Source organism: Saprolegnia diclina (genome assembly GCF_000281045.1).
Source record: "Saprolegnia diclina VS20 unplaced genomic scaffold supercont1.77, whole genome shotgun sequence".
In the NCBI taxonomy this organism is placed as follows: domain Eukaryota; phylum Oomycota; class Saprolegniomycetes; order Saprolegniales; family Saprolegniaceae; genus Saprolegnia; species Saprolegnia diclina.
Genome location: NW_008246144.1, coordinates 205,790 through 226,035, shown reverse-complemented (window position 1 = coordinate 226,035; position 20,246 = coordinate 205,790). Strand labels below are relative to the sequence as shown.

Below are 20,246 nucleotides of genomic sequence, written 5' to 3'. Positions count from 1 at the left end.
ACGTCCAGTTTGGGAAGACACCACATTCTGCGAGTTGTTCTTGAGAAACTGACGACACGCCTCCATCATTGTGCTCTAAATGGGCTTGGGGATTTGCGGTCGGCACTCCTCGCGCACGCATCGATGTCGATATCCGGGAGCAGCTCGAGCTGCCGCCGCACCACGCTACCGAGCAGTTTCAGCTGACTTTGCCGCGCAGAGCCGCCAAGGCGTCTATGGCGACCTTCAAAAGCGCCGTAGAAACACCGAGTGCTGGGTTCGGGTGCACTTACAAGAAGGCAAACTCGTACCAGTTCTTCATGTTGGGGCGTTGGATCGAGCGCAATCAAGCAGTAGCAAGCTCGGAGTTTGGTGAGCGCGCATTTCCTGTGGACGGGTCGGTTGTAAAACGCCGACAGGGTCTCATGGTGGAGCTCATAGCTCCATAATGGCGCCGAGTGGCACTGCAACGTCGGGCTGTTGCTGCTGCCCGACGACGGGATACGCGATCAAATGGTGGAGCTCCACGGCCTGCCTTCGCTGCTCAACAGTCTCACGCTGCAGCAGCTCGATGCTCAAAATAGTCCGCTGCGCGCGAGGACAACGTGACATGGCCCTGTGACTTTGCCTTATCTCTGCCACCGCGCCAAAAAGTTGGTCCACCTCGCCAGCTTGGTTCCACCAAAATCCGTCGATCCAACGCTACTCGAATGACGCGAGCACGCTCTCTTGAACGGTATGTACATGGGAGGCAGCGCCGTCAGACCCCCAAAACGGTACTTACCGGTACTCCAATGCGGCAAAACAGCCAAATATGAAGCGAAAGCAGCAAAGAAGTTGTCGAATGATCCGTCGTTGTCGATAAGCTAGCTAACACGAGATCGTAACCCTCCAGCGCACTACCGGTACTAAACCTTCGCGAGCTGCTCAAATTGCGCAACCCTTCTGCCACTGGCAGGTGCAGTAGTACAAGTCAGAGGTACGAAAAACCTCCTTTGCGCGCGTCTGCTCCGTGCACGAGTCCCATTAGTCACGATCCAGATGCTAGCGACTCAGAAAGGCGCCAGCGAGCTATCATATCACACGCACCTCGTGCTGCCACGTCATCGGCAAGTACCACTCTCTTTGCTCTCACCCTCCACTCTCCTCTTGCAATTTGTATGACGGCTGGAAAACGCGCGGAATCTTCCAGGCCATTCGCTCTCCACAGTACCCATACGTGGGCTCGTGGCCAGCGCGAGGCGGTTCGGGTGCTGGCAACCGACGCATTTGGCCATGGCCGGCAGCGCCCTCTCGCGCTACTGGACGATCAATGTGCCCGCCAAGACGATGGCCGAGGAGGTGGCCGAGGCCCACCTCTTCCTCTGGCCGCTGCGCAACGACACCTTCGCCGTCGCTTCGTGCCTCCGCTTCAGCCGCTGGCATCTCTTCCTCGCCGTGCTTCTGACGCAGTTCATCACAGGCTCCATCTACTCGCTCGTGAGCCTCTCGCAGCCCCTGGACGCTTTCTTCCAGGGCAACTTGTACGCTGGCAAGTCGACAGCGCTGCTCATGACCGGGTCGGCGTCCATGGCGGTCGCGGCCGCGCTCTCTGGGCCAGCACTCGAGCGCCGCGGTCCGCGCTGGAGCATGACGATGGGCACGTGCATTCTCGCGCTCGGCTTGCTACTGGGTCAAGGCGCCACCATGACACGAACGTGGGCTCTCATGTTCCCAGCGTACGTCTCTGGATCGTGTACTCTATTTTCTTATTCGGCCATGTAGAGGCGTGTGCTACGGCGTTGGCGTCGGCTACCTCCTCATCACGTCGTTTTCGACGCTGCAAAAGTGGTTTCCGGACCTGCGGGGCACCGTGAATGGCATCGTGCTCATGGCGTTTGGGTCGGGCGGCGGTGTCTGGAACCTCTTCTTCCGCGCGCTCGTCGGCCCAGGAGCGAGTCGCGCCGACAACATGCCGCACGTCTTTGCGTACCTTTTGCTGGTGTTTGTGCCGCCGCTCATGCTGTGTACGCTTTTGATGCGGACGCCGCCCGCGAGCTTCCGCGTCAGTGGGCACGACATGCACGGGATTGCGACCGAGAAGGCGCCGTCGGCCAGCTTTGTCCAGGACGAGTACCTCAAGGTCGGCATGACGCTCGTTAACTATGCGGCGCTGCAGCACCCACCTCAAAACGCTGCTGTCGAAGGCACGGAGCGCCACTACTACGAGCAAGTTAAGGCGCTGACGCTGCTCCAGTGCATTTTTTCCACGGACTTTCTCTGCCTCTTCCTCGCGGCCACCGCGCTCAACATGCCGGCGAGCGTCTACTTTGAGCTCGCGACGACGACGACGACGGGCGACTTCAAGTCCATGGCGTGGTTTGGTGTCGCAAAGGGGGACATTGATAATGTGATTTCGGTCGGCTTGCTCAGCAGCTCGGTCGGCCGCCTCGTCTGCCCCATGTTCTCGGACGTTTTGATCCGCGTCTTCTACGCCAACCCGGCCTTTGCGCGCAAGGTGGTGCTCGTGTTGCTCTTGCTCGTCGACGCGGTCGGCCTCGGTCTTCTCGTTCCTCGTCTAGAGGGGGACTACGACACCCTTGTCCAGGTGGTCTACGTGCTCAAGTTTGTGAGCGGCGGCGGCGCGTCGATGGCGGCCTGCCTCGTCACCGACCTCTACGGTGTCTACAATGTGGGCACCATGTACGGGCTCCTCCTCCTCTACTGGGCCGTCGGTCTCGCCAGCGTCGGGCTAACTTTGTCCGGGTCGTTGGCGCAGTTTCTGTCGCAAATGCACTCGATGGTCGCTGTGTGCTGCGTCGGGTGTGCGCTCGTTTGCCTCGTGCGCACCAGCTCGTCCGACCGGTTCTACAAGGGCTACCAGTTCACACTCTGCCGCAAGCCCATCGTGCAGATCCCGTTCTCGCACCCGTCGGCGCCGACCGACGCCGTCCTTGTCTCGACGCCCGGTCGCAGCTCCTTCTTCATGTGGGACTCGGACCACAGCACATGAGTAGCTGCGTTGAGTTATCCTAAGAAATGAATGTTGCAGTGCGTCTTAGGCGGCGTGGGCAGCTCTGCGAACGCTCGTTTCGATGGCGGCCAGCACAACGTCGGCGGGAAGGGTGTCGGGCAGCAGCATCAAGAGGTCGTCCGGCGACAGCGTCACACTCAGATGCAACAAGGCTTCGTCCAGCACACTCGCCATCTATTCCAGATTTTACAAGCAAAGAGACAGGCGAGGGTGCCTACCTCGGGCGGGAAGAGCAGGTCGAGGAGCATCGCCCACTCGGAGAGCGAAGTGCAGTACACAACCGCGTACGGAACGAGCAAGCTGTGGTACGCATGGGTCGCGGCCAGTAGGGCGAGGCCGTCACCAAGCCTACACAGAACTAAGCGATCGACAGACGAGGGAGACGCACCGGCCAACAAGCGGGAAGAGAAGCAGCTGCAGCAAGACTGCGACCGGGCTCTGGACTATCGCGACATCGGATAGTACGTCCTCGGGCTCGATCCATGCGTCGTGCACGAGGTGGCAGGCGAGGAGGTAGAGGGTCTGCAGCGTCTGCTGGACATGAGGCGACGCATTTGGCGACGTGGTCAGCGCCAAGAAGGGCGCGACGAACGCCGGTAGCGGCTGCACGATCTTCTTGGGCAGCAGCGACGCCCGGGTCGAGAGGGTCTTGGCGACCGAGGCCTGCGCATCCTCGCCGCTCGCACTCAGACGCACAATGCACACGAGAAGCTCCTTGGCCACTGGAGCGAGCGGCACATCGTGCGTGCGCAAGTGCACGAGCATGAAGTGCAACGTCGCGAGCACGAGTTCTTCGCCCGGTGCAAAGTCATGGGTCGCGGTCGCGAGTCCGTGGACGATGCGTTGGGACGCGCGCACGCCAGGTTCGCCGAGAACCCCCAGCGCAAAGGCGACGACGGTCGGAAACACATTCCCGTGGCCCAGTGCGCTGTGCACGATGAGCTCGAGCGCGGAGAGGAGCTTGAGCGGCGCGCGCGCCCCGAGTGCGTCGGCAAGCCACGACCGGTAGTAGCCCGGTGTGATCGCGGCTTCGTCGAGCGACGTCGGGTGTTTCTGGATGAGGAACTCGGGGTGCGTCACGCAGAGGTGCACGAGTGGGTCCGGGTAGTTCTCTGCGAGCCAGCTCACTTGGTCGGCGAGCGTCTCGTAGCTGTAGGCGTTGGCGCCAGGGAGGTACGCGGCCTTGGCGTCGACGAACGCGGCGACTTCTTCTCGGGCGCCCCGGTTCGCGCGCACGATGGCCACAAGCATGGCGACGCGGAGGAGCACGGTCTTGTGGCGCGCGCCCCGGAGCACGTTGAGGCCAAAGTCAAGATCCATGAGGCTCCACACCAGCGACGAGTCGATGAGAAGGCGCGCGAGCTGCTCGGGCGCGCCGTCGCCATAGTGCCGCAACACAACACTCGTGAACGTCGGGTCGGCCGACTCGGCGTCCGGCAGCACCGGGGCCGTGAGCCCGAGGTACAGCGCCGGGTCCTTCTTCGGGAAGAGGAACGCCTCAAGGTACAAGGCCGTCGCGTCGATCACGTCCGCGTCGGCGTCGTCGATGCTGCGGAAGCGCAGGAGCACGTCCCGGGACGAGACGTTGGAGGCGACGTAGAGCAGCGCCGCCCGCGTCAGATTGCGGTGCAACGGCGTCGTGTACAGATGCGCAATGTGAGCCGCGCAGGCGCGCGCGAGACCGTCGTAGAGCTTGGCTTCGAGGCGCACGGCCGCCGCCTCTTTGGGCGGAAGCGACGTCGTGCTGCCCGTGAGCACACCGAGGCCGACATCCGCGCGGAACCGATAGAGCGAGAAGAGGCTCAGGAGCAGATCGACTTGGTCGGCCGACACCTCGTCGCCGAGCGTTGCCGCCTAGAAGACATCAGATCCCCGAGGCTGTCACTACAGGCACCTTGGCCGAGGCAAAGATGGTCGCGGGCGGACTCTGGGGATAGACAAACACTTGGCCGTCGCCGAGGGCGTCGTGGCGAGCAGTGTGCGACCGCAGCTCGAACGGCATGGCGTGCATCGGTGCCGCCGACGCATGCGAGAGGTACCGCGTGTGGACAGCGCCTGGCGGGCATGTGAGGACGACGACGTGTGCGTCCAGAGCCACGATGGCGTACGCCGGCGACGGTAGCGGGCGGACACCGAGCAGCTGCGGCGACGACGGCTGCGGGAGGAAGAGGCTCTCGAGGGCCTTGGTCGCTGCCACGTGCTGGCACGGACTCCAGAGCGACCACACTTCGAGGCCGGCGAGCGTCGCGGCAAAGAGGAACGAGCTGTTGGCGGTGATGCACGCTACCGGCGCCGTGAAGCGGTAGTACATGACGACGCGTCCGGACTCGGTGGGCCGCCGACGGGACGTGAACGACGACAAGTGGCCAGTGGCTGTGATCGCGATCGGCTCAACGATGCCCCGCAGCGGGTCTTCGGCGCGCTGCAGGATCTGCGCCAGCGCTGAGACGCAACTCCAACGCAAAAGCCAGTACCTTTCTGGACATTTGATCCCGCGTCGTGTCGACCTGGTCCGCGAGGAGGTAGTAGAGGAAGGCCTCGGTCGAGGTGCCCACGAGGAGGCGCGCGTAGCTCTGGCTCTGCGCGAGGCGGCCATTTGCGATCGTCTCGGGCAAGAAGCGCAGCGCGTCGATCGCGTGGTTGGGCGGCACGAACCGCTGCAAAAGCACCTTGGCGTGGCACTGCACGAACCTACAGACGACGTGTCCTTAGCTCTCTCTAGCAGAGACGTCGTACTCCATGGCGGCGTTCACGCGCACGTCTTCGTCGCGGACGAGGCCCGCAAGGTTGTACGCCTCGAGCGTCGCGTCGTCTTTGGCCATGACGCGGACGCGGTGGCGCGGCGTCGGCGACGGCAATGGCGCTGGCGACCGGCCGCTCAGGCTCGGGATGCGGATTGTCGGCAGGTGGTCCTTCTCGAGCGTGTTGTAGATGAGCTCCTTCTTCTGGTAGACCATCTTGGACGTCGGCGCCGTGGCGGGCGACGCCGAGGCGTCTGTGACGACTTGCACTTCAAGGACGCGGACCTCGGTCGATGACGCGACGGCCACGTATGCACCGTGCACGGCCACATGCGCAATGGCCATGTCGATGCTGAGCTCCATGACGTGCTCGAAGAAGCCGTCGCTGGTCTGCCAGAGGTTGAGGCCCGGGCTCGACGGCGTCGCCAGTGCGACGCGGCCCGTAAAGGCGCAGACGCTTAGGCACACGGCGCGTGGGTCGTCGATCGCGAGCGGCAGCGTGTAGGCGCGCACGAGCTTGCGCGCATCAAGCGACGGCGCGCGCCAGTCGTGGTAGACGCAGAGGTAGCAGTCGCTGCTGTCGCCGGCGTCTGTCTCGAGCGTCACGAGCGCGTCGCAGAACGTCGTGTGGAAGAGGCGGAGGATGCGCCCGTGGATCGACGAGAACTCGTGCAGAAGGTAGAGCTCGCTGGACGCGTAGACGCGCACGCGGTTCTCATGGCTCACAGCGAAGGTCGCGTCACGCTCCGTGAGCGCCGTCCCGCACACGCAGCTCGTCATCCGCAGGATTCTGGCCTCGTATCCGGATGACCGACTTCAACCTCCATGTTCAGGATCCCGAGTCAAGAGCCTCACTTTGTCGAGCCCTTGGCCCAGCGCAAATCTGGCCGCACTGCGCGTCCACAGCGACGGACTGATAGGATATCTCTCGAGAGCTAGCCACTCCATCGCATTGTCACAGCAGAGCCCATCGCGGGCTTGGGACGCAAACGTCCTAGGTCGTCCGCCTCGAGTGACTAGATAAGGTGCTCCGACTGCTAGAGTATATAGATATATAAGTTAATCGATGGTCGTCTATGCGTCGGGCTCGTGGTCCAAGTCAATGTCGTGGTCCGAGTCCCAGTGAAAGAAGGTCGACCCGTGCGGCGCCGTGTCACCACCAATCGCATAGTGTTTTTGGCCTTGAGAAGCGAACGGGATCTGCACGATGGGCTTGCGGCAGAGTGTGAACTGGTACCCGTGGAAGAACCGGTCCAACGAGTTGGTGCGCACGAGGCACGTCAGCGCGACGGCGACGAATGAGACGACGACCATCGAGTGCATCTGCGACATGAACGCCGCGCCCGAGCCAGAGAACGTTAGCCCGACGCTCGCAATGCCGACCGCCCACGAGAGCGAGACGAGGCCGTACATGGTGCCCACATTGTAGACGCCGTACATGTCGGTGACGAGGCAGGCGGTCATCGACGCGCCGCCGCCGCTCACAAACTTGAGCACATACGTCACCTGAACGAGCGTGTCGTAGTCCCCCTCTAACCGAGGGACGAGAAGCGCGAGCCCGACCGCGTCGACAAGGACGAGCAACAGGAGCACGACCTTGCGCGCAAAGGCCGGGTTGGCGTAGAAGACGCGGATCAAAACGTCCGAGAACATGGGGCAGACGAGGCGGCCGACCGAGCTGCTGAGCAAGCCGACCGAAATCACATTATCAATGTCCCGCTTTGCGACACCAAACCAGGCCATGGACTTGAAGTCGCCGTTCGTGTTCGTGGTTGCGAGCTCAAAGTAGACGCTCGCGGGCATGTTGAGCGCGGTGGCGGCGAGGAAGAGGCAGAGAAAGTCGGTGGAAAAAATGCACTGGAGCAGCGTCAGCGCCTTGACTTGCTCGTAGTAGTGGCGCTCCGTGCCTTCGACGGCAGCGTTTTGAGGTGGGTGCTGCAGCGCCGCATAGTTGACGAGCGTCATGCCGACCTTGAGGTACTCGTCCTGGACAAAGCTGGCCGACGGCGCCTTCTCGGTCGCAATCCCGTGCATGTCGTGCCCACTTACGCGGAAGCTCGCGGGTGGCGTCCGCATTAGAAGCGTACACAGCATGAGCGGCGGCACAAACACCAGCAAAAGGTACGCAAAGACGTGCGGCATGTTGTCGGCGCGACTCGCTCCTGGGCCGACGAGCGCGCGGAAGAAGAGGTTCCAGACACCGCCGCCCGACCCAAACGCCATGAGCACGATGCCGTTCACGGTGCCCCGCAGGTCCGGAAACCACTTTTGCAGCGTCGAAAACGACGTGATGAGGAGGTAGCCGACGCCAACGCCGTAGCACACGCCTCTACATGGCCGAATAAGAACGTAGAGTACACGATCCAGAGACGTACGCTGGGAACATGAGAGCCCACGTTCGTGTCATGGTGGCGCCTTGACCCAGTAGCAAGCCGAGCGCGAGAATGCACGTGCCCATCGTCATGCTCCAGCGCGGACCGCGGCGCTCGAGTGCTGGACCAGAGAGCGCGGCCGCGACCGCCATGGACGCCGACCCGGTCATGAGCAGCGCTGTCGACTTGCCAGCGTACAAGTTGCCCTGGAAGAATGCGTCCAGGGGCTGCGAGAGGCTCACGAGCGAGTAGATGGAGCCTGTGATGAACTGCGTCAGAAGCACGGCGAGGAAGAGATGCCAGCGGCTGAAGCGGAGGCACGAGGCGACGGCGAAGGTGTCGTTGCGCAGCGGCCAGAGGAAGAGGTGGGCCTCGGCCACCTCCTCGGCCATCGTCTTGGCGGGCACATTGATCGTCCAGTAGCGCGAGAGGGCGCTGCCGACCATGGCTTCTCGTCGCTGAATCGGAGAATGCGCGATGAAGAGACATGGTGCGATAAGAACTTATTGGCGCCTGATTGGCTGGCCGGAGATGGGCATATGATAGCTGACGCCACGTGTGGTTCGAAGAGTACTTAGCTAGGCGAATTCCGCGTCAAGTTGTTCTGGTCCGACACGCGGGACCGAAATGACATTACTGTTCAAGATCAGGTTCAAGATGATGTTCCTGGCGAGATTGCCTATTGCGAGATTGCACTTTGCGAGGTCTGTTGCGAGGTGGGCGTTTGATGGCCAAAGCCAGACGTCTCCCCGCTTCCAAGCTCTGCCAGTGGCCAAGTCTGGCTGCTGGTTCGTTCATACCATTGCTCGTTCTGCGCTGAAGGTTGCAATTCTGAATGCGCCTGCAGCATTTCGCAGCTACAACTGGCTGCGCAGGTGGGATGCGATGCAAGCCCCAGAGAGCCATCGACGTCGTGTCGCAGGCCACGTGGGCAGCAGGAACGTTATCACGACAGACAACACGCCGCCAAAATCAAGACCCACCGCGCGAGACCACGTCCCCAAAAGCTGACTTGTCGGACGGACCTCCCAATGGATCGGGAGCAGCGGTTGGGCTTGGATCTCGGTTATGAACCAAAGAGAGCACAGTGTATTAGTCGCCCAGCGCCATCGAGATGGGGTGGATAAAGTCGTGGTAAAACACAAGGCAGATCGAAATGACGAGCACGACGATGACGAACCAGAGAGTGATCTTGTTGGTGAGCACGCGCTGGCTCATGCGCAAGAGCACGCGCCGGGCGTCGCCCGTGAGCTCCCGCGTCTCGCGCACCTTGTCGTGGGTCGAGAGGAGCGTCTCGCGCTGCTGGGCGAGCGTGTCCATGACCGTGATTCCGATCTGCTCCGTCTCAGCAACGATGCGCTTTGACTGCTCGAGCTGGTCCGACGACCTATTCGAGTTGTCAGTTTCTGACAAACGCTGCAACCCGCCCACCGCTGCAGCCGATTAGTGTTGGTCACGATGCGGTCGTAGCGCGCCTATACGCATAATGCATTCCTTATCGAAGAGCCCAAGATCTACCGCGTCGTTGGCGCTGGAGGCGGCGGCGGCTGACGGCGGCGTCGTCTTGGCCAGGAGCATGGCCCGTTCCAGGTCGCGCTGGAAGCCGGCGATTTCGTCGCGGTAGACGTTAATCTTGGCTTGCATCTCCTTGCGAAGAGTGGGCGATCGGCCGCGGACCTCGACTGCCATGAGCTTGAGACAGCGCTGCGCCTCGACGATCGTGGCCTGCGCCAACTGCCGCGCCGCGTTCTTCTCTACCTCGCCACAGCGGTCGTTAGGAGCGAAGAGGCCTCTGACGTACGCTCGGTCTGGGTGAGGTCGTGTATGCAGTTGTTGATCGTGCGCTTGCAGTCGATGTAGTCCTCTTCGAGGCCGGCGAAGCGCTCTGGGACCGCGTCCATCGTCGCCGATATCTTCTTGGCGTTCTGGAATCCTTCCACAAAGAAACCAAGGATTTGGTGTGAAAACGTTATATAGTGTAATAAAGGTGCGTTTGCTTAAAAGAGCACCTCAATCATCTATCGGGTGCGTTTCGTATCTAAGCTCGAGTGGACAAGTCGACTACAACTGGTAGCTTGGATCCAACTGATAGGTTGCTATCATCGCTGGCGATCAACTCGAGCAAGAGACTTGCCTTGTTCTCAGTGGCCGTGAGCCTACGGCAGAAATCCTCTGAGAGCGCCATGCAGGTACAGCTCATGCAGGGACCGGCACCTCTCTGCCCTTCGATTCCCATCATACGCATTGACATGTGATGACGAACCTCGTGGAAGCTTTGGCACGCATGTGCGCGGCTACCCACGCAAAGCTACTCGTCATGGCGTCTTTGAAGCCAAGCCTGCGCGTCATGGCATCGAACTCGTCCGACACTGTTGCATACGAAGGTGGTCGGCACGGGCCAGTCGTCGCAGCAGCATCGCGTCGAAAGTTTGCTGGCAGCGGTGACAGTATGCTGGGAACACCCGCTACCTACGGTCTTTATCTTTTAGACGCCGCGTTGAGCGTGCTTCATTCGTTGACGTCAAGAGTGGACTGCTGCACTCTCTGGTCGGTTTCGGATGGGACAACGTCGGGCACCAGCTTCGCCTCGCGAAGCTTCAAGGGCACTCGAGAAGTTGCATTGCTGACGCGAACTCAGCATTGCTGCAACGTGGAAGACGCAGCTTTCGACGCGGAGGATTCGAACCCAAGGCACGGTCCTCGTCACAAGGATCCAGCGCCGGTCTTTCCCACGCTGTCGACTTCCCTGTTCTGTCCCACTGGTCCTTGTGGCTGGGGAAACGTTATGTTGCGTTGGTCAAGCACTGTATAGCAGCGATCTCTGGGCATCACTCGGACGAATGCCCGGATCTGGGTTGAGTGTATAGCCTCAAACGCCCGTCGACTTGAGCTGGGACGTATGTCTTGTGTGCGCCTGGCACTTCAAGCACGTGGCTCCACGAGACACGCGTCCGGACCGCAAATATATATTGATGGCCATCCAGAACCCACTACAGCTCGGAGAGGCCGGCCGTCTAACAGAGACCACTCTAGTTTCGTTCATTTCGGCCGCACATCCTTGCAATACGAATCGCGGTGGACTGCAACGGCGCCCAGAACGCGTGTGTTTGGACAGGCGCAGACAGATTCGGAGCTACACGCCTGTTTGAGCAACTAATGAGAATTTACTTCAGCAATACCAAACGATACCGTACACGGGTACACGGGTGCGCATCACCTCGCCGTGGTGATAGCTGAAGTGTGTGCGCCATCGTCGATCGTACGCCCTGCGCTTCCGGCAGCTCGTTAGCTCGGTGGCGCCGCCCATGGACCAAATTTCGACGGCTCTCCCGGCGAGACGCGCGCCAGGTCGCCTCACCGAGTGTGCGCGCGTTGATTGGTCGGTCGAAAATCCTGGCGTTTTCATTGGTTGATTTCACTTTTGCGCTGAAACCACGTGGGCCCATCCAACGCGCGCATACAAACTTCAAGTGCTCTAAAATTCGACAAAAAAGGCAGCAATTTCCGCGCAGTAGCCAGAGTGCAATTTGCTACCATGCCCGCTGTTGTGGACTGCACCGTGTCCCGCCCGTCGCTCCAGGACGACGACGCCTTCGAGACGGACCGCCACTCGTACATGTCGATGGACTCGCCGGCCGTGCAGAAGAGCCTCCTCGGCCTCTTCAACAAGCGCGGCTACAACATCCAGGCGTCGCCACGCACCAATATGTACTCGCCGGCGACGGGCGAGACCAACAACAACAGCTTTGGCTCGACCGCGTCGTGGAGCTCCAACTCCAACTCGGTGCTGAGCTTCCGCGAGCCCGTGCACGGCCAGGCGCCGATCCACATTGCGATCCGCCGCGGCGACATCCGAGTGCTCGAGGCGCTCGTGCGCTCGGACGAGACGCTCGAGCTCGAAGACGACCATGGCAACACGCCGCTGCACTTTGCGGTCGGGACCTCTCGGCGCATCTCGTCGTCGGTCGCCTACCACATGGTCTCGCTCCTCGTGGCCGCCGGCGCCAATGTCCACGCGCGCAACAACAAGGGCTTCACGCCGATCGTCGTGCATCTCATGACGCTCCGGAAGGACGACCCGACGATCCTCAAGATGCTTTTGCACGAAGGCGCCGACGTCGAGTCGGAGATCGAAGGCGAGTCCCTCTTGCACGTGGCCGTGGCGCAGCAGATGCCGACGGTCGCAAGCGTCCTCGTCGCGTACGGCGCCAACATCAACACCACCAACAACGTCGGGCTTCCGCTGTCCAAAGTCGCGTCCAGCAGCGCGCTCACGAGCATTCTCGCGCACCTCACGCACGCCCAGCCGTACGTGCCCATCCAGCGCCAGCACCAGTGCATGGACTGCGGCCGCCACCTCACGCAGCGAGCCAAGTGCTGGCGCTGGCTCCGCTTCCTCTTCAAGAACGAAGCCCAAAACTGCTACCACTGTGGCTGGCTCTTTTGCTCCAAGTGCACGGGCCCAGCGCCCGTCCGTGACGCCCTCCCGGCATCGTTCGCCCGCCACGACGACAACGAGAGCGGCGATTACCGCAATAAGAACGTGGTCTGCTGCCGCATCTGCGCCAACCTCCTCAAGGAGCGGTTGGGGAAGCGCCACCAGCTCTGAGTGCCACGTATTATTTATTCTACAATGTCAAAATTGATGCATAAATCCTCGGACATTGACAGATGCGATGCAGAAGGGGCTCGTCGCATAATTCTTAGTAGTCGTCGAGCATCACGTCAAAGGAGAGCGCGTCGTCCATGACGCTCTCGACCTGCGCCTTCTTGGCGAGGCGCGCGTCGACGACCTGTTGCTTTTGCGCCGGCGTCTGCGCGGCCGTCGGAACGCGCTCGCTGAGCTCAAACTTGCCGCGCGTCGTCGTGTCCTGGATCGCGCGCTCGACGTACACGTTGGTGCTGCTCGTGAACGTCTGCAGGACGATCGCTAGCTGCACCGTGAGGTCGATGCTGAACGGCACGGTCGGCGCCTGCGTCGGGTAGTGGTCGACGCGGAGGAAGCCGGTGCAGATTGCACGCTGGTCCTCCGAGAGGCCGCCACCTTCGTTGCCCAAGACAAACGCCGTCGGGCCGTCGAAGACCGCGTCGTCAATGCCTAATAGCCTCGTGTATGAGCTTGTCCGTTGATGCAAAATTCGGCGGCGTACAGGTCGAGGGCACCTCGTGCGCGGGCGGCTGGAGACCGAGCACCGACGTGCAGTGCAACGACGCAAGGTACGCCGCAGCGTCGGCAAACGTGTGCATGAGCACGACGTCGACGTACTTGTGGGCGTTGTGGGCGCCATGCGTGCCGTAGCGGTCGCAGCCGACTAGAAGCACGCTGAGGCGAAGATTAGGAGGCGGCGAGCGTACCGACGATGAGCTGCCGGACGCCAAAGGCCGTCGCCGTGCGGAGATACGTCCCGAGGTTTCTGCGCCCCGCGATGTTGGAGACGACGAGGTAGAACGCCACGTCGGTTGCCGCCATCGTCCAACGGATTGCGCTCGCAAGTGCAAGGTGGCATACGCCACGTATACGGAGATAGTCTTATCGAACGAAAATAGTATGAATTTGATAAATTCGGCAAAATGCCAGTCGTGATGCAAGGTGGCAAGCGCCGCATACACGGAAATAGGATGATCACCTAAATAGTGTGTTCGACGTGCATTGACGTTGGCCGAGAAGAATGGCGGGAACATGGGAGTCTTTCCTTGCGTACCGGGGGTTTGCTGATGACTCGAATATTGTACCTAATACAGGAACGAGTGATGCTATAAGGAGCTTAGTTGATTGCATTTCAAAACGAGCCAGCGATGACTCCAACAGCGCTCTGTGCATGGTTGACGGCAGTCTTGACGCGACCCGAGCGATATATTAATACCGGTATCTGCACTTCATAGCCTTCCTTCTTGCGAGCCGCGACGCGGTGTATTTTTGGCGGCAGGTCGTTTCGCGCTTCATGACGGAGCCGTCGCCGCGGGGCCGCCTGAGTTCGCGGCTCTTACAAGCTTCGGCCAACATCCAAGCCTCGTTCCACTGCCAGCCGCCCCCCGAAGAGCTCAGCAACAACGACGAGGCACCGGTCCAGAAGCGCAATGCTGTTTGCATCTTGCCTGATTTTTCCGCGCTCGGGCTAGCCGGGCCAACGTACCCCGACCACCCGCAGGCGTTTGGCGGCTCGTCGCTTGTCCACGTCTCCAAGCTGCAGGTGGAGGCCATCTACGGTGGCTCCATGGGCTTCTACACCCTCGTGCTCACCACGGCGTGCGTGTCACCCGTCGTCGTTCACATCATGGTGCAGTCGGACCGGTCCCGCGCGGTTCGCATCACCACATCCCGCATCTGCTTCACCCCCAAAACGTACCACATTCCCCAAGGTGCGACATTCTATGAGTCGACTATGTACAACTTGTCATTATCCCCGTAGCGGTCGGCGTGTATGCGGTGGACGTGACGCGCGATGCAATTGCAGTCGTTCATCGCGTCTATTCGCAGGATGAACGCTTCGACCAGGCGTTCGTGCCCAGCGTGCAGGTCGCCGTCTTCGGCAACGAAGCCTCGTACGTCTGGACGTTTGGGGGCGACGCCGCGCTGCTACCGCCTTCGGGAGCGCGTCGCGGCCCGCACCTCGTATCGGGATTTGCACATGCTGCCAACGAGAGCGCTGGACGCACCGAGAACCAGGAGGCGTCGCAGCCGGCCGTCGATGGGCTCCTCGAAGACCACGACATTTACTTCAGCAGTATTGGGGCGGGCGACACTTTCACCGTTGTTGTCTCGTCACAGTCGTGCCTCGCCTACACGTACGGGCAGGCGACGCTGGGCGACCACACGAACTGTGGCTCAACGACTGCGCCGCAGCTCCTACTGGCCTCTACCTTTTTCTCGGCCCACGAAAAGCCCGCCATCGCGTCGCTAAGTTGCGGGCAGCACCATGTGGCGGTCATCACGCGTGCCGGCTTGCTCTTCACGTGGGGCAGCGGTCGGTTTGGGCAGCTCGGGCACTCGTCCTACTTGGACATTCTGACACCGCGCCGCGTCGACTTTACAGGTCTCCTTACAAAAGCGGGCGACGACGCGAGCAAAGTGGTCGTCAAGTCGGTCGCGTGCGGTGGGCAGCACACGCTTGTGATCACCGACCTCCAGCAAGTCTTGGCGTTTGGACATAACAAAGCTGGGCAGCTCGGGCTCGGGCACCGCAACTGCCGCACCGAGTCGGGCTGGCGCAGCTGCACACCAAGCGTCATTTCGACGCTGACGATGCACTCGGTGCACCAAGTGGCCGCCGGGTACCACCACAGCGCATGCATCACCACCCAAGGTAGTAGGTGTATCTTTGACCATAAGAACTGAGTGCGAATCCAGGCGAGCTGTACACGTGGGGGTGCGGCGTCGACGGTCGCCTCGGCACCAACTCGACCACAACCCGGGATACGCCTGCGATTGTCCATGCGCTCAAGACACTGGATGTGGTGCCCAAGGTGCGACTTGACAGATTGATACAATGGGGTCGAAGGGGCACGATAGATTGTGCGGTGCGGCGGGCGACATACGTGCATCGTCACCGCCACGGACGAGCTGTACACGTGGGGCGCCAACGACTTTGGCCAGCTCGGCCTCGGGGACACCCGCGCCCGAAGCGCGCCGACGCTCGTGACGTTTCCGTCGTCGACCCGCGTCCTCGATGTGCAACCTCCCTCTTTTTTCTGCCCCTCACGTGTCCGTAGGTGAGCTTGGGGCAATTCCACTCGGCGGCCGTGACCACGTCGGGCGATGTCTATACCTGGGGGTACGACGTCAACGGCGGGCTTGGGCTGCCCGACGCACTCGACGTGCAACCGGCACCGGTGCTGCTGACTGCCTTCTCGGGCCTCGCCGCGGTCCAGGTGCAGTGCGGCTGGAGCCACACGACCGTTCTCACCAAGCGCAAGGTGCCGGGGCGCAAGACCGTCTTGGCCCAGCACCTCGAAGAGTCGACCAAGACGAATGTCTTGGCGACGCTGCAGCACATTGTGTCGCACCAGATTCCGTCGCGACCGCAGAGCGCGCGCCCGTACCAACCAACGCCGCGGCAGGTCGAGCTGGCGCGGACACGACAAAGTGTCGCGTCGTTCCATGACCGGATGGCCCGCGTGCGGCCGCACTCGGCTCGCCTGGCGCCACCACCGACCCTGTCCGTACCCCAGCGCTTACCCCGGGCCACCAAACCCGTCTTTTTGAAAAAGAAGAAAATTACGAAAAAAGGACGGCCGGCGACTGCGCCGCCGAAACGAGCGGCTCCGAAATCGCCGACGAAGCGGCCAACCGCAAAGCCGCCAGCGCCACTGCAGCCGAGACCGCAGTCGGCGTGCCCGCGACGGAACATCTTTGTCAAGAAAGCTACGCCGCGACTGCCGCCGCCCATGACGCCCCGCGAACTCCGAGACATGACGCGCACCGTCTTGCACGAGCTAAACCACCGAACGCCCTGTGACGACGACGACAACAACCTGATGGAGACGACGAGCAAGTGGACATTCCTAACCGCGTGCACGGTGACAACGGATGCAAAGCCCAAGCGACCAAAGCCCCGGGTGCGGGCGACGCGGCCCAAGCCAGCGCCGCCAGCGCCGCTAGCGCTGCAGCTCGACAAGGCCAAGCTACGGTCACGCTGGGAGCGCAACGACGACATCCAATCGGTCCTGAAAGAGAAACAAAAGGAGCACCCGCGATTATGGCTGCGGTAAGCCACCTTTCGAGGGATGTATGTCAGTCAAGAGAGTGTTGGTGGGTCACCACCCGTTTATTCCGGCGTTGGAGCAGGCAGGGGTTGCGACGAGTCGGCGGTTGAAGCTCCTCTCTTGGCTTTCGTTTTCAACCTCTACAGTACCGGTACCCGGGACGCCGAATAATTGTCGGACACTGGACTTGGCTACTACGGAAGACTGAACTCAACTTGGGTGCAAACGGTTGGGGTTCTTGGGGCACTCGACTGGAATGCATGTTCAAGATTAATGTATGATCTGAAGACTATAGTACCGCACACACTTTTGTGACATACCGGTAGTCGCATGGCCGTGGGATTATGCGTCATTTTGGCAACCCTAATCTTAATCTGGTGTAGATTTGTGAGCTGGGTTGTCACGTTCGGCACCATGTGTTGGGGTGGTCGCCAGCGAATCCAGTAGGTTACGCGATCATTTTACTTGCCACTGCAAGACTTGGAGAGCTCGCATTTTCCGATTGTCCAAATATGCAGCAGCCCTCCTCGACCTTCAAGTGGGTTCCCACTTTTGAGCACTGGGCAAAGCGCACCTTTGCGACCGTCGACTCGAGACTCGACACCGCCGCCGTCACCATCTACACGACCGTGACGCCCGACGCATCGCAGCCGCGGCTCATGCGCTACACCTTTGTGGTCCTCGACACGAACGCGTGGTCCATCGTCCAGACGCGCTACTCAGAGTGCCGATCGCTGTACAAGGCCGTCGTGGCGTGGGCGAAGACGCACCGACACGACCTTTGTGACGACGCGGCCTACCAGCTCGCAGCGTTCTGCGGCCAAATGGACTTTCCCGCGCGCACGCTGGGCTTTGACGACCACTACACTGTGTACGCGCGCAAGGTGGCGCTCACGCGCCTCGTGGAGCTGATGTACCTTGTGCAGCGCTGCCTCAAAGCGGCGGATCGCCCGGCCTTCAACGACCTCCGCGGCCTCCTGAGCAGCTTTTTCAAGCCCAGCGACAGCGCGCTGGTCGCGTCAAGCACTGTGATTGAGAGCGACGAGTGCGCGATATGCCTCGGGGCCATGGGTGCGTGCTCTGTCGTGACGCTCTCGTGCGGCCACAGCTTCCACCAGCACTGCGCGCTCGAGTGGCTCCAGTACACCACCACGTGTGCCGTGTGCCGTCAGCCGTGCACGGAGGGTCTCCATGGCCCGATCATTAACGCGCTACAAGCCTCCACAACGCACATATCGGCAACTTGAGATGTCTAGTAAAGTTATTGTTAATACTCTGAACTTGGTTAGTCGCTTGTAAAAGTACTAGTACAATAGTACACTAGAGCTGGGTTGGAATAGTGTGGACAGCCTACGAGTGTCTAGTTGTCGGGTTGGAGTTTGCCACCCCACGTAGGGGGTCCAAAATATGTTTTTATGGGGTACCGTCAAAATGCGTCAACTCATTTTTCAAAACGCGCAGCCATGGGCATCTGGGAGCTTCTCGGCCTCGTGATGCGTTCTGCTTGTCGATGATGTAGCCTCACGCACTTGTGTAGCTTAAGGAAGAAGAGAGTCCGCTGCCTCTCGCTGCGCTTATGGGCAACGTCGACGAGGTCCAGGCGCTTTTGGCTCAAGGCATCAACGTCGACAGCGTCAGCAACGTATGACGCAGCACCATCTCCAGGCGGACCAACTCGTAGCATGCGCGTAGAGTAGGTCTGCCCTGTTCAACGCCGTCACAAACAACCACTTGGACGTCGTCGACGCGCTCATCGCGGCCGGCGCCGACTTGAACTTCGGTGGCCCCGTACGCACCGCCAACTGTCGCCATATTGCCTTATGCCAACCGTAGAACATGGCACCGCCGCTCGCGATCGCCATCAAATTGAAGCGATTAGGCGCTGCCAAGAAGCTTCTGGCGGCGGGCGCCACCGTCGACATTATCTGGGTACGCGACTTTACTCGATGTCGCTTGATGCTCCAAACGTGCAGGACAATCGGTCGGCGCTGACGCTGGCGGTCGGCGCAGAATATATCCCGATGATCCAACTGCTCATTGACGCCAAGGCCGACCTCAACTCGTTTCGGGTGGTGCGGCGAAGACACTGTTGAATGCGTGGCATAGACTATGGCTGTAGGAGAGCCCTCCGCCGATTTCGATGGCCATTTATCACAAGTCGCCGGCGCTGCTTCAGCTCCTCCTGGATGCGGGCGCAGAGGTCGACGTACCCATTTTCAATGTAAGCGCAAAGATGATGGTGCATCGCAGGATATATGTGGGCTGCTTACTAGGGCGCCACCGCGCTCATGTCCGCAGCGGGCCTCGGAATGACCGAGCTCGTCCAGATGCTGCTCGCTGCCGGGGCCAACGTGAACGCCCGCACCGACGTACGCCACTTTGACGGACGTCGCATCACGATGAGAGTAGGCGGGAGGCAACTCGCTGGTGCAGACGGCAATGACCAAGAACGTGGAGATTGTGAAATTGCTTCTCGAAGCCAGTGCCCGCGTCGACGACTTTGACGACGTACCCACTCTGGATCGCCTGCAGCTGTACTGATGCAGCGTAGACTCGCCGCACAGCGCTGTTTCACGCAGCCGAGGACGGCCACTTGGAGACACTCGAGTTGCTGCTCGATGCCAGCGCAGACCCCGACCGATGCGACGAGGTGGGTCGTTGGGGCTACTGTGCTTGACATATTTGGGCGTAGAATGGTCAATCGGCGCTGTGTGCGGCGGCTGAGAAGGGCCACGCAAATGTGGTCGAGCGACTGCTACAAGCAGGCGCCGATATTCACAAGTGCTCCTCGGTAGCTACCTCTCTGCCACGTGTCTTGCGTTCAATGCGCGCTACGTAGGTGGGGACGTCCCCCTTGCATGCCGCTGCGAGTGGGGGCCACGTGCGGATCGTGCAGATGCTCTTGACTGCAGGTGCTTACGTCGATCGATCCAAGGTGCGTGTTCCGTCTGGCATTGAAGCAAAAATGGAGTTTTTTGTTGTAGAATGGACCTCTCGCGCTGGCGATTGAGAAGGGCAACCACAACGTTGTGCTGCTGCTGTGCGAGGCCATTGTCGCGCGTGCCAAGCAGCCGCGCCCGACGATTGTGCTGCCGCCGATGGAGAGCGATGAGAACGACCGATGCCATGCAGTCGATGGCGAGGACGAGGCATAGCAGCGAGGCGTAGCGTAAGCCGCTCTCTCGGCTCGTGTGCAATGGATGAGATAACCCATTCGAGGTTGGTAGTACCCAGTAGGACCTCAATCTTGGGTGCACCATTCGGGGACCCCTCACGCCTCATGAGTGGATCCCGCCCTTTTGTTAAACCGGTATGATTAGGTTACTAAATCTACGAGAGCAGCGGCGGGCGATTCAGCAGATATCTTTTGAAAACGCTGACTATCTGGCTCACAGGGACGTTCATTCTGGGGTGGGTACGAAACGAGTGTCGAGTTTG

General features: G+C 60.9%; 9 protein-coding genes across 10 annotated transcripts; 5 read left to right on the top strand and 4 right to left on the bottom strand.

The window, feature by feature from the left end:
- Nucleotides 1-1,175: 1,175 nt before the first annotated feature.
- SDRG_14784 lies at nt 1,176-3,040 on the top strand (the record flags this gene model as incomplete). 2 transcript variants are annotated; one of them, XM_008620938.1, is made up of 2 exons in its annotated part: nt 1,176-1,697; nt 1,744-3,040. In XM_008620938.1, exons 1-2 carry the CDS (start codon nt 1,255-1,257, stop codon nt 2,969-2,971), a joined length of 1,671 nt encoding a protein of 556 aa, XP_008619160.1. In that variant the 5' UTR covers nt 1,176-1,254. The 2 variants fall into 2 exon arrangements, with proteins under 2 accessions (XP_008619160.1, XP_008619161.1); XM_008620939.1 differs by having other exon boundaries at nt 1,255-1,697; nt 1,744-2,971.
- Nucleotides 2,952-6,538, bottom strand: SDRG_14783 (hypothetical protein). The gene is made up of 6 exons (XM_008620937.1): nt 5,729-6,538; nt 5,467-5,683; nt 4,887-5,423; nt 3,381-4,846; nt 3,211-3,340; nt 2,952-3,166 (listed from the first exon to the last, which is right to left on the bottom strand). Exons 1-6 carry the CDS (start codon nt 6,511-6,513, stop codon nt 3,017-3,019), a joined length of 3,285 nt encoding a protein of 1,094 aa, XP_008619159.1. The 5' UTR covers nt 6,514-6,538; the 3' UTR covers nt 2,952-3,016.
- A 220-nt stretch (nt 6,539-6,758) lies between these two features.
- SDRG_14782 (hypothetical protein) lies at nt 6,759-8,588 on the bottom strand. Its single transcript, XM_008620936.1, has 2 exons — nt 8,109-8,588; nt 6,759-8,062 (listed from the first exon to the last, which is right to left on the bottom strand). Exons 1-2 carry the CDS (start codon nt 8,549-8,551, stop codon nt 6,808-6,810), a joined length of 1,698 nt encoding a protein of 565 aa, XP_008619158.1. The 5' UTR covers nt 8,552-8,588; the 3' UTR covers nt 6,759-6,807.
- A 583-nt stretch (nt 8,589-9,171) lies between these two features.
- Nucleotides 9,172-10,065, bottom strand: SDRG_14781 (hypothetical protein). Its single transcript, XM_008620935.1, has 4 exons — nt 9,907-10,065; nt 9,624-9,859; nt 9,537-9,580; nt 9,172-9,492 (listed from the first exon to the last, which is right to left on the bottom strand). Exons 1-4 carry the CDS (start codon nt 10,004-10,006, stop codon nt 9,198-9,200), a joined length of 675 nt encoding a protein of 224 aa, XP_008619157.1. The 5' UTR covers nt 10,007-10,065; the 3' UTR covers nt 9,172-9,197.
- A 1,561-nt stretch (nt 10,066-11,626) lies between these two features.
- On the top strand, nt 11,627-12,714 carry SDRG_14780 (hypothetical protein; the record flags this gene model as incomplete). Its single annotated transcript, XM_008620934.1, has 1 exon — nt 11,627-12,714. Exon 1 carries the CDS (start codon nt 11,641-11,643, stop codon nt 12,712-12,714), a length of 1,074 nt encoding a protein of 357 aa, XP_008619156.1. The 5' UTR covers nt 11,627-11,640.
- On the bottom strand, nt 12,637-13,605 carry SDRG_14779 (hypothetical protein). Its single transcript, XM_008620933.1, has 3 exons — nt 13,461-13,605; nt 13,256-13,417; nt 12,637-13,203 (listed from the first exon to the last, which is right to left on the bottom strand). The coding sequence occupies exons 1-3, from the start codon at nt 13,573-13,575 to the stop codon at nt 12,809-12,811; spliced, it is 672 nt and encodes a 223-aa protein (XP_008619155.1). The 5' UTR covers nt 13,576-13,605; the 3' UTR covers nt 12,637-12,808.
- A 427-nt stretch (nt 13,606-14,032) lies between these two features.
- Nucleotides 14,033-16,870, top strand: SDRG_14778 (hypothetical protein). Its single transcript, XM_008620932.1, has 5 exons — nt 14,033-14,465; nt 14,516-15,409; nt 15,454-15,569; nt 15,616-15,774; nt 15,816-16,870. The coding sequence occupies exons 1-5, from the start codon at nt 14,048-14,050 to the stop codon at nt 16,812-16,814; spliced, it is 2,586 nt and encodes an 861-aa protein (XP_008619154.1). The 5' UTR covers nt 14,033-14,047; the 3' UTR covers nt 16,815-16,870.
- A 450-nt stretch (nt 16,871-17,320) lies between these two features.
- On the top strand, nt 17,321-18,055 carry SDRG_14777 (hypothetical protein; the record flags this gene model as incomplete). The annotated part of the gene is made up of 1 exon (XM_008620931.1): nt 17,321-18,055. One exon carries the CDS (start codon nt 17,321-17,323, stop codon nt 18,053-18,055), a length of 735 nt encoding a protein of 244 aa, XP_008619153.1.
- A 209-nt stretch (nt 18,056-18,264) lies between these two features.
- Nucleotides 18,265-20,208, top strand: SDRG_14776 (hypothetical protein). The gene is made up of 12 exons (XM_008620930.1): nt 18,265-18,298; nt 18,346-18,450; nt 18,501-18,596; nt 18,642-18,737; nt 18,782-18,880; nt 18,928-19,029; nt 19,082-19,177; nt 19,218-19,316; nt 19,360-19,458; nt 19,501-19,599; nt 19,648-19,743; nt 19,793-20,208. The coding sequence occupies exons 1-12, from the start codon at nt 18,272-18,274 to the stop codon at nt 19,961-19,963; spliced, it is 1,185 nt and encodes a 394-aa protein (XP_008619152.1). The 5' UTR covers nt 18,265-18,271; the 3' UTR covers nt 19,964-20,208.
- The last annotated feature ends 38 nt before the right edge of the window (nt 20,209-20,246 follow it).

What these genes read in the sequence shown, in the direction of transcription:
- SDRG_14781 (XM_008620935.1), bottom strand. Translation starts at nt 10,006, where the DNA reads ATGGACGCGGTCCCAGAGCGCTTCGCCGGCCTCGAAGAGGACTACATC. An exon ending in CGACCTCACCCAGACCGAGC is followed by an intron (nt 9,860 to 9,906) that starts GTACGTCAGAGG and finishes GTGGCGAGGTAG; the next exon opens with AGAAGAACGCGGCGCGGCAG. An exon ending in AACACTAATCGGCTGCAGCG is followed by an intron (nt 9,493 to 9,536) that starts GTGGGCGGGTTG and finishes CAACTCGAATAG; the next exon opens with GTCGTCGGACCAGCTCGAGC.
- SDRG_14776 (XM_008620930.1), top strand. Translation starts at nt 18,272, where the DNA reads ATGGGCATCTGGGAGCTTCTCGGCCTC. An exon ending in TCTGGGAGCTTCTCGGCCTC is followed by an intron (nt 18,299 to 18,345) that starts GTGATGCGTTCT and finishes GCACTTGTGTAG; the next exon opens with CTTAAGGAAGAAGAGAGTCC. An exon ending in TCGACGTACCCATTTTCAAT is followed by an intron (nt 19,030 to 19,081) that starts GTAAGCGCAAAG and finishes GCTGCTTACTAG; the next exon opens with GGCGCCACCGCGCTCATGTC.
- SDRG_14779 (XM_008620933.1), bottom strand. Translation starts at nt 13,575, where the DNA reads ATGGCGGCAACCGACGTGGCGTTCTACCTCGTCGTCTCCAACATCGCG. An exon ending in CGTCCGGCAGCTCATCGTCG is followed by an intron (nt 13,418 to 13,460) that starts GTACGCTCGCCG and finishes GCGTGCTTCTAG; the next exon opens with TCGGCTGCGACCGCTACGGC. An exon ending in GCACGAGGTGCCCTCGACCT is followed by an intron (nt 13,204 to 13,255) that starts GTACGCCGCCGA and finishes CGAGGCTATTAG; the next exon opens with GCATTGACGACGCGGTCTTC.
- SDRG_14783 (XM_008620937.1), bottom strand. Translation starts at nt 6,513, where the DNA reads ATGACGAGCTGCGTGTGCGGGACGGCGCTCACGGAGCGTGACGCGACC. An exon ending in CGCGTGAACGCCGCCATGGA is followed by an intron (nt 5,684 to 5,728) that starts GTACGACGTCTC and finishes CGTCGTCTGTAG; the next exon opens with GTTCGTGCAGTGCCACGCCA. An exon ending in CCATCTTTGCCTCGGCCAAG is followed by an intron (nt 4,847 to 4,886) that starts GTGCCTGTAGTG and finishes GATGTCTTCTAG; the next exon opens with GCGGCAACGCTCGGCGACGA.
- SDRG_14782 (XM_008620936.1), bottom strand. Translation starts at nt 8,551, where the DNA reads ATGGTCGGCAGCGCCCTCTCGCGCTACTGGACGATCAATGTGCCCGCC. An exon ending in TGGGCTCTCATGTTCCCAGC is followed by an intron (nt 8,063 to 8,108) that starts GTACGTCTCTGG and finishes TCGGCCATGTAG; the next exon opens with AGGCGTGTGCTACGGCGTTG.
- SDRG_14778 (XM_008620932.1), top strand. Translation starts at nt 14,048, where the DNA reads ATGACGGAGCCGTCGCCGCGGGGCCGCCTGAGTTCGCGGCTCTTACAA. An exon ending in CGCATGCATCACCACCCAAG is followed by an intron (nt 15,410 to 15,453) that starts GTAGTAGGTGTA and finishes GTGCGAATCCAG; the next exon opens with GCGAGCTGTACACGTGGGGG. An exon ending in CGTCGACCCGCGTCCTCGAT is followed by an intron (nt 15,775 to 15,815) that starts GTGCAACCTCCC and finishes ACGTGTCCGTAG; the next exon opens with GTGAGCTTGGGGCAATTCCA.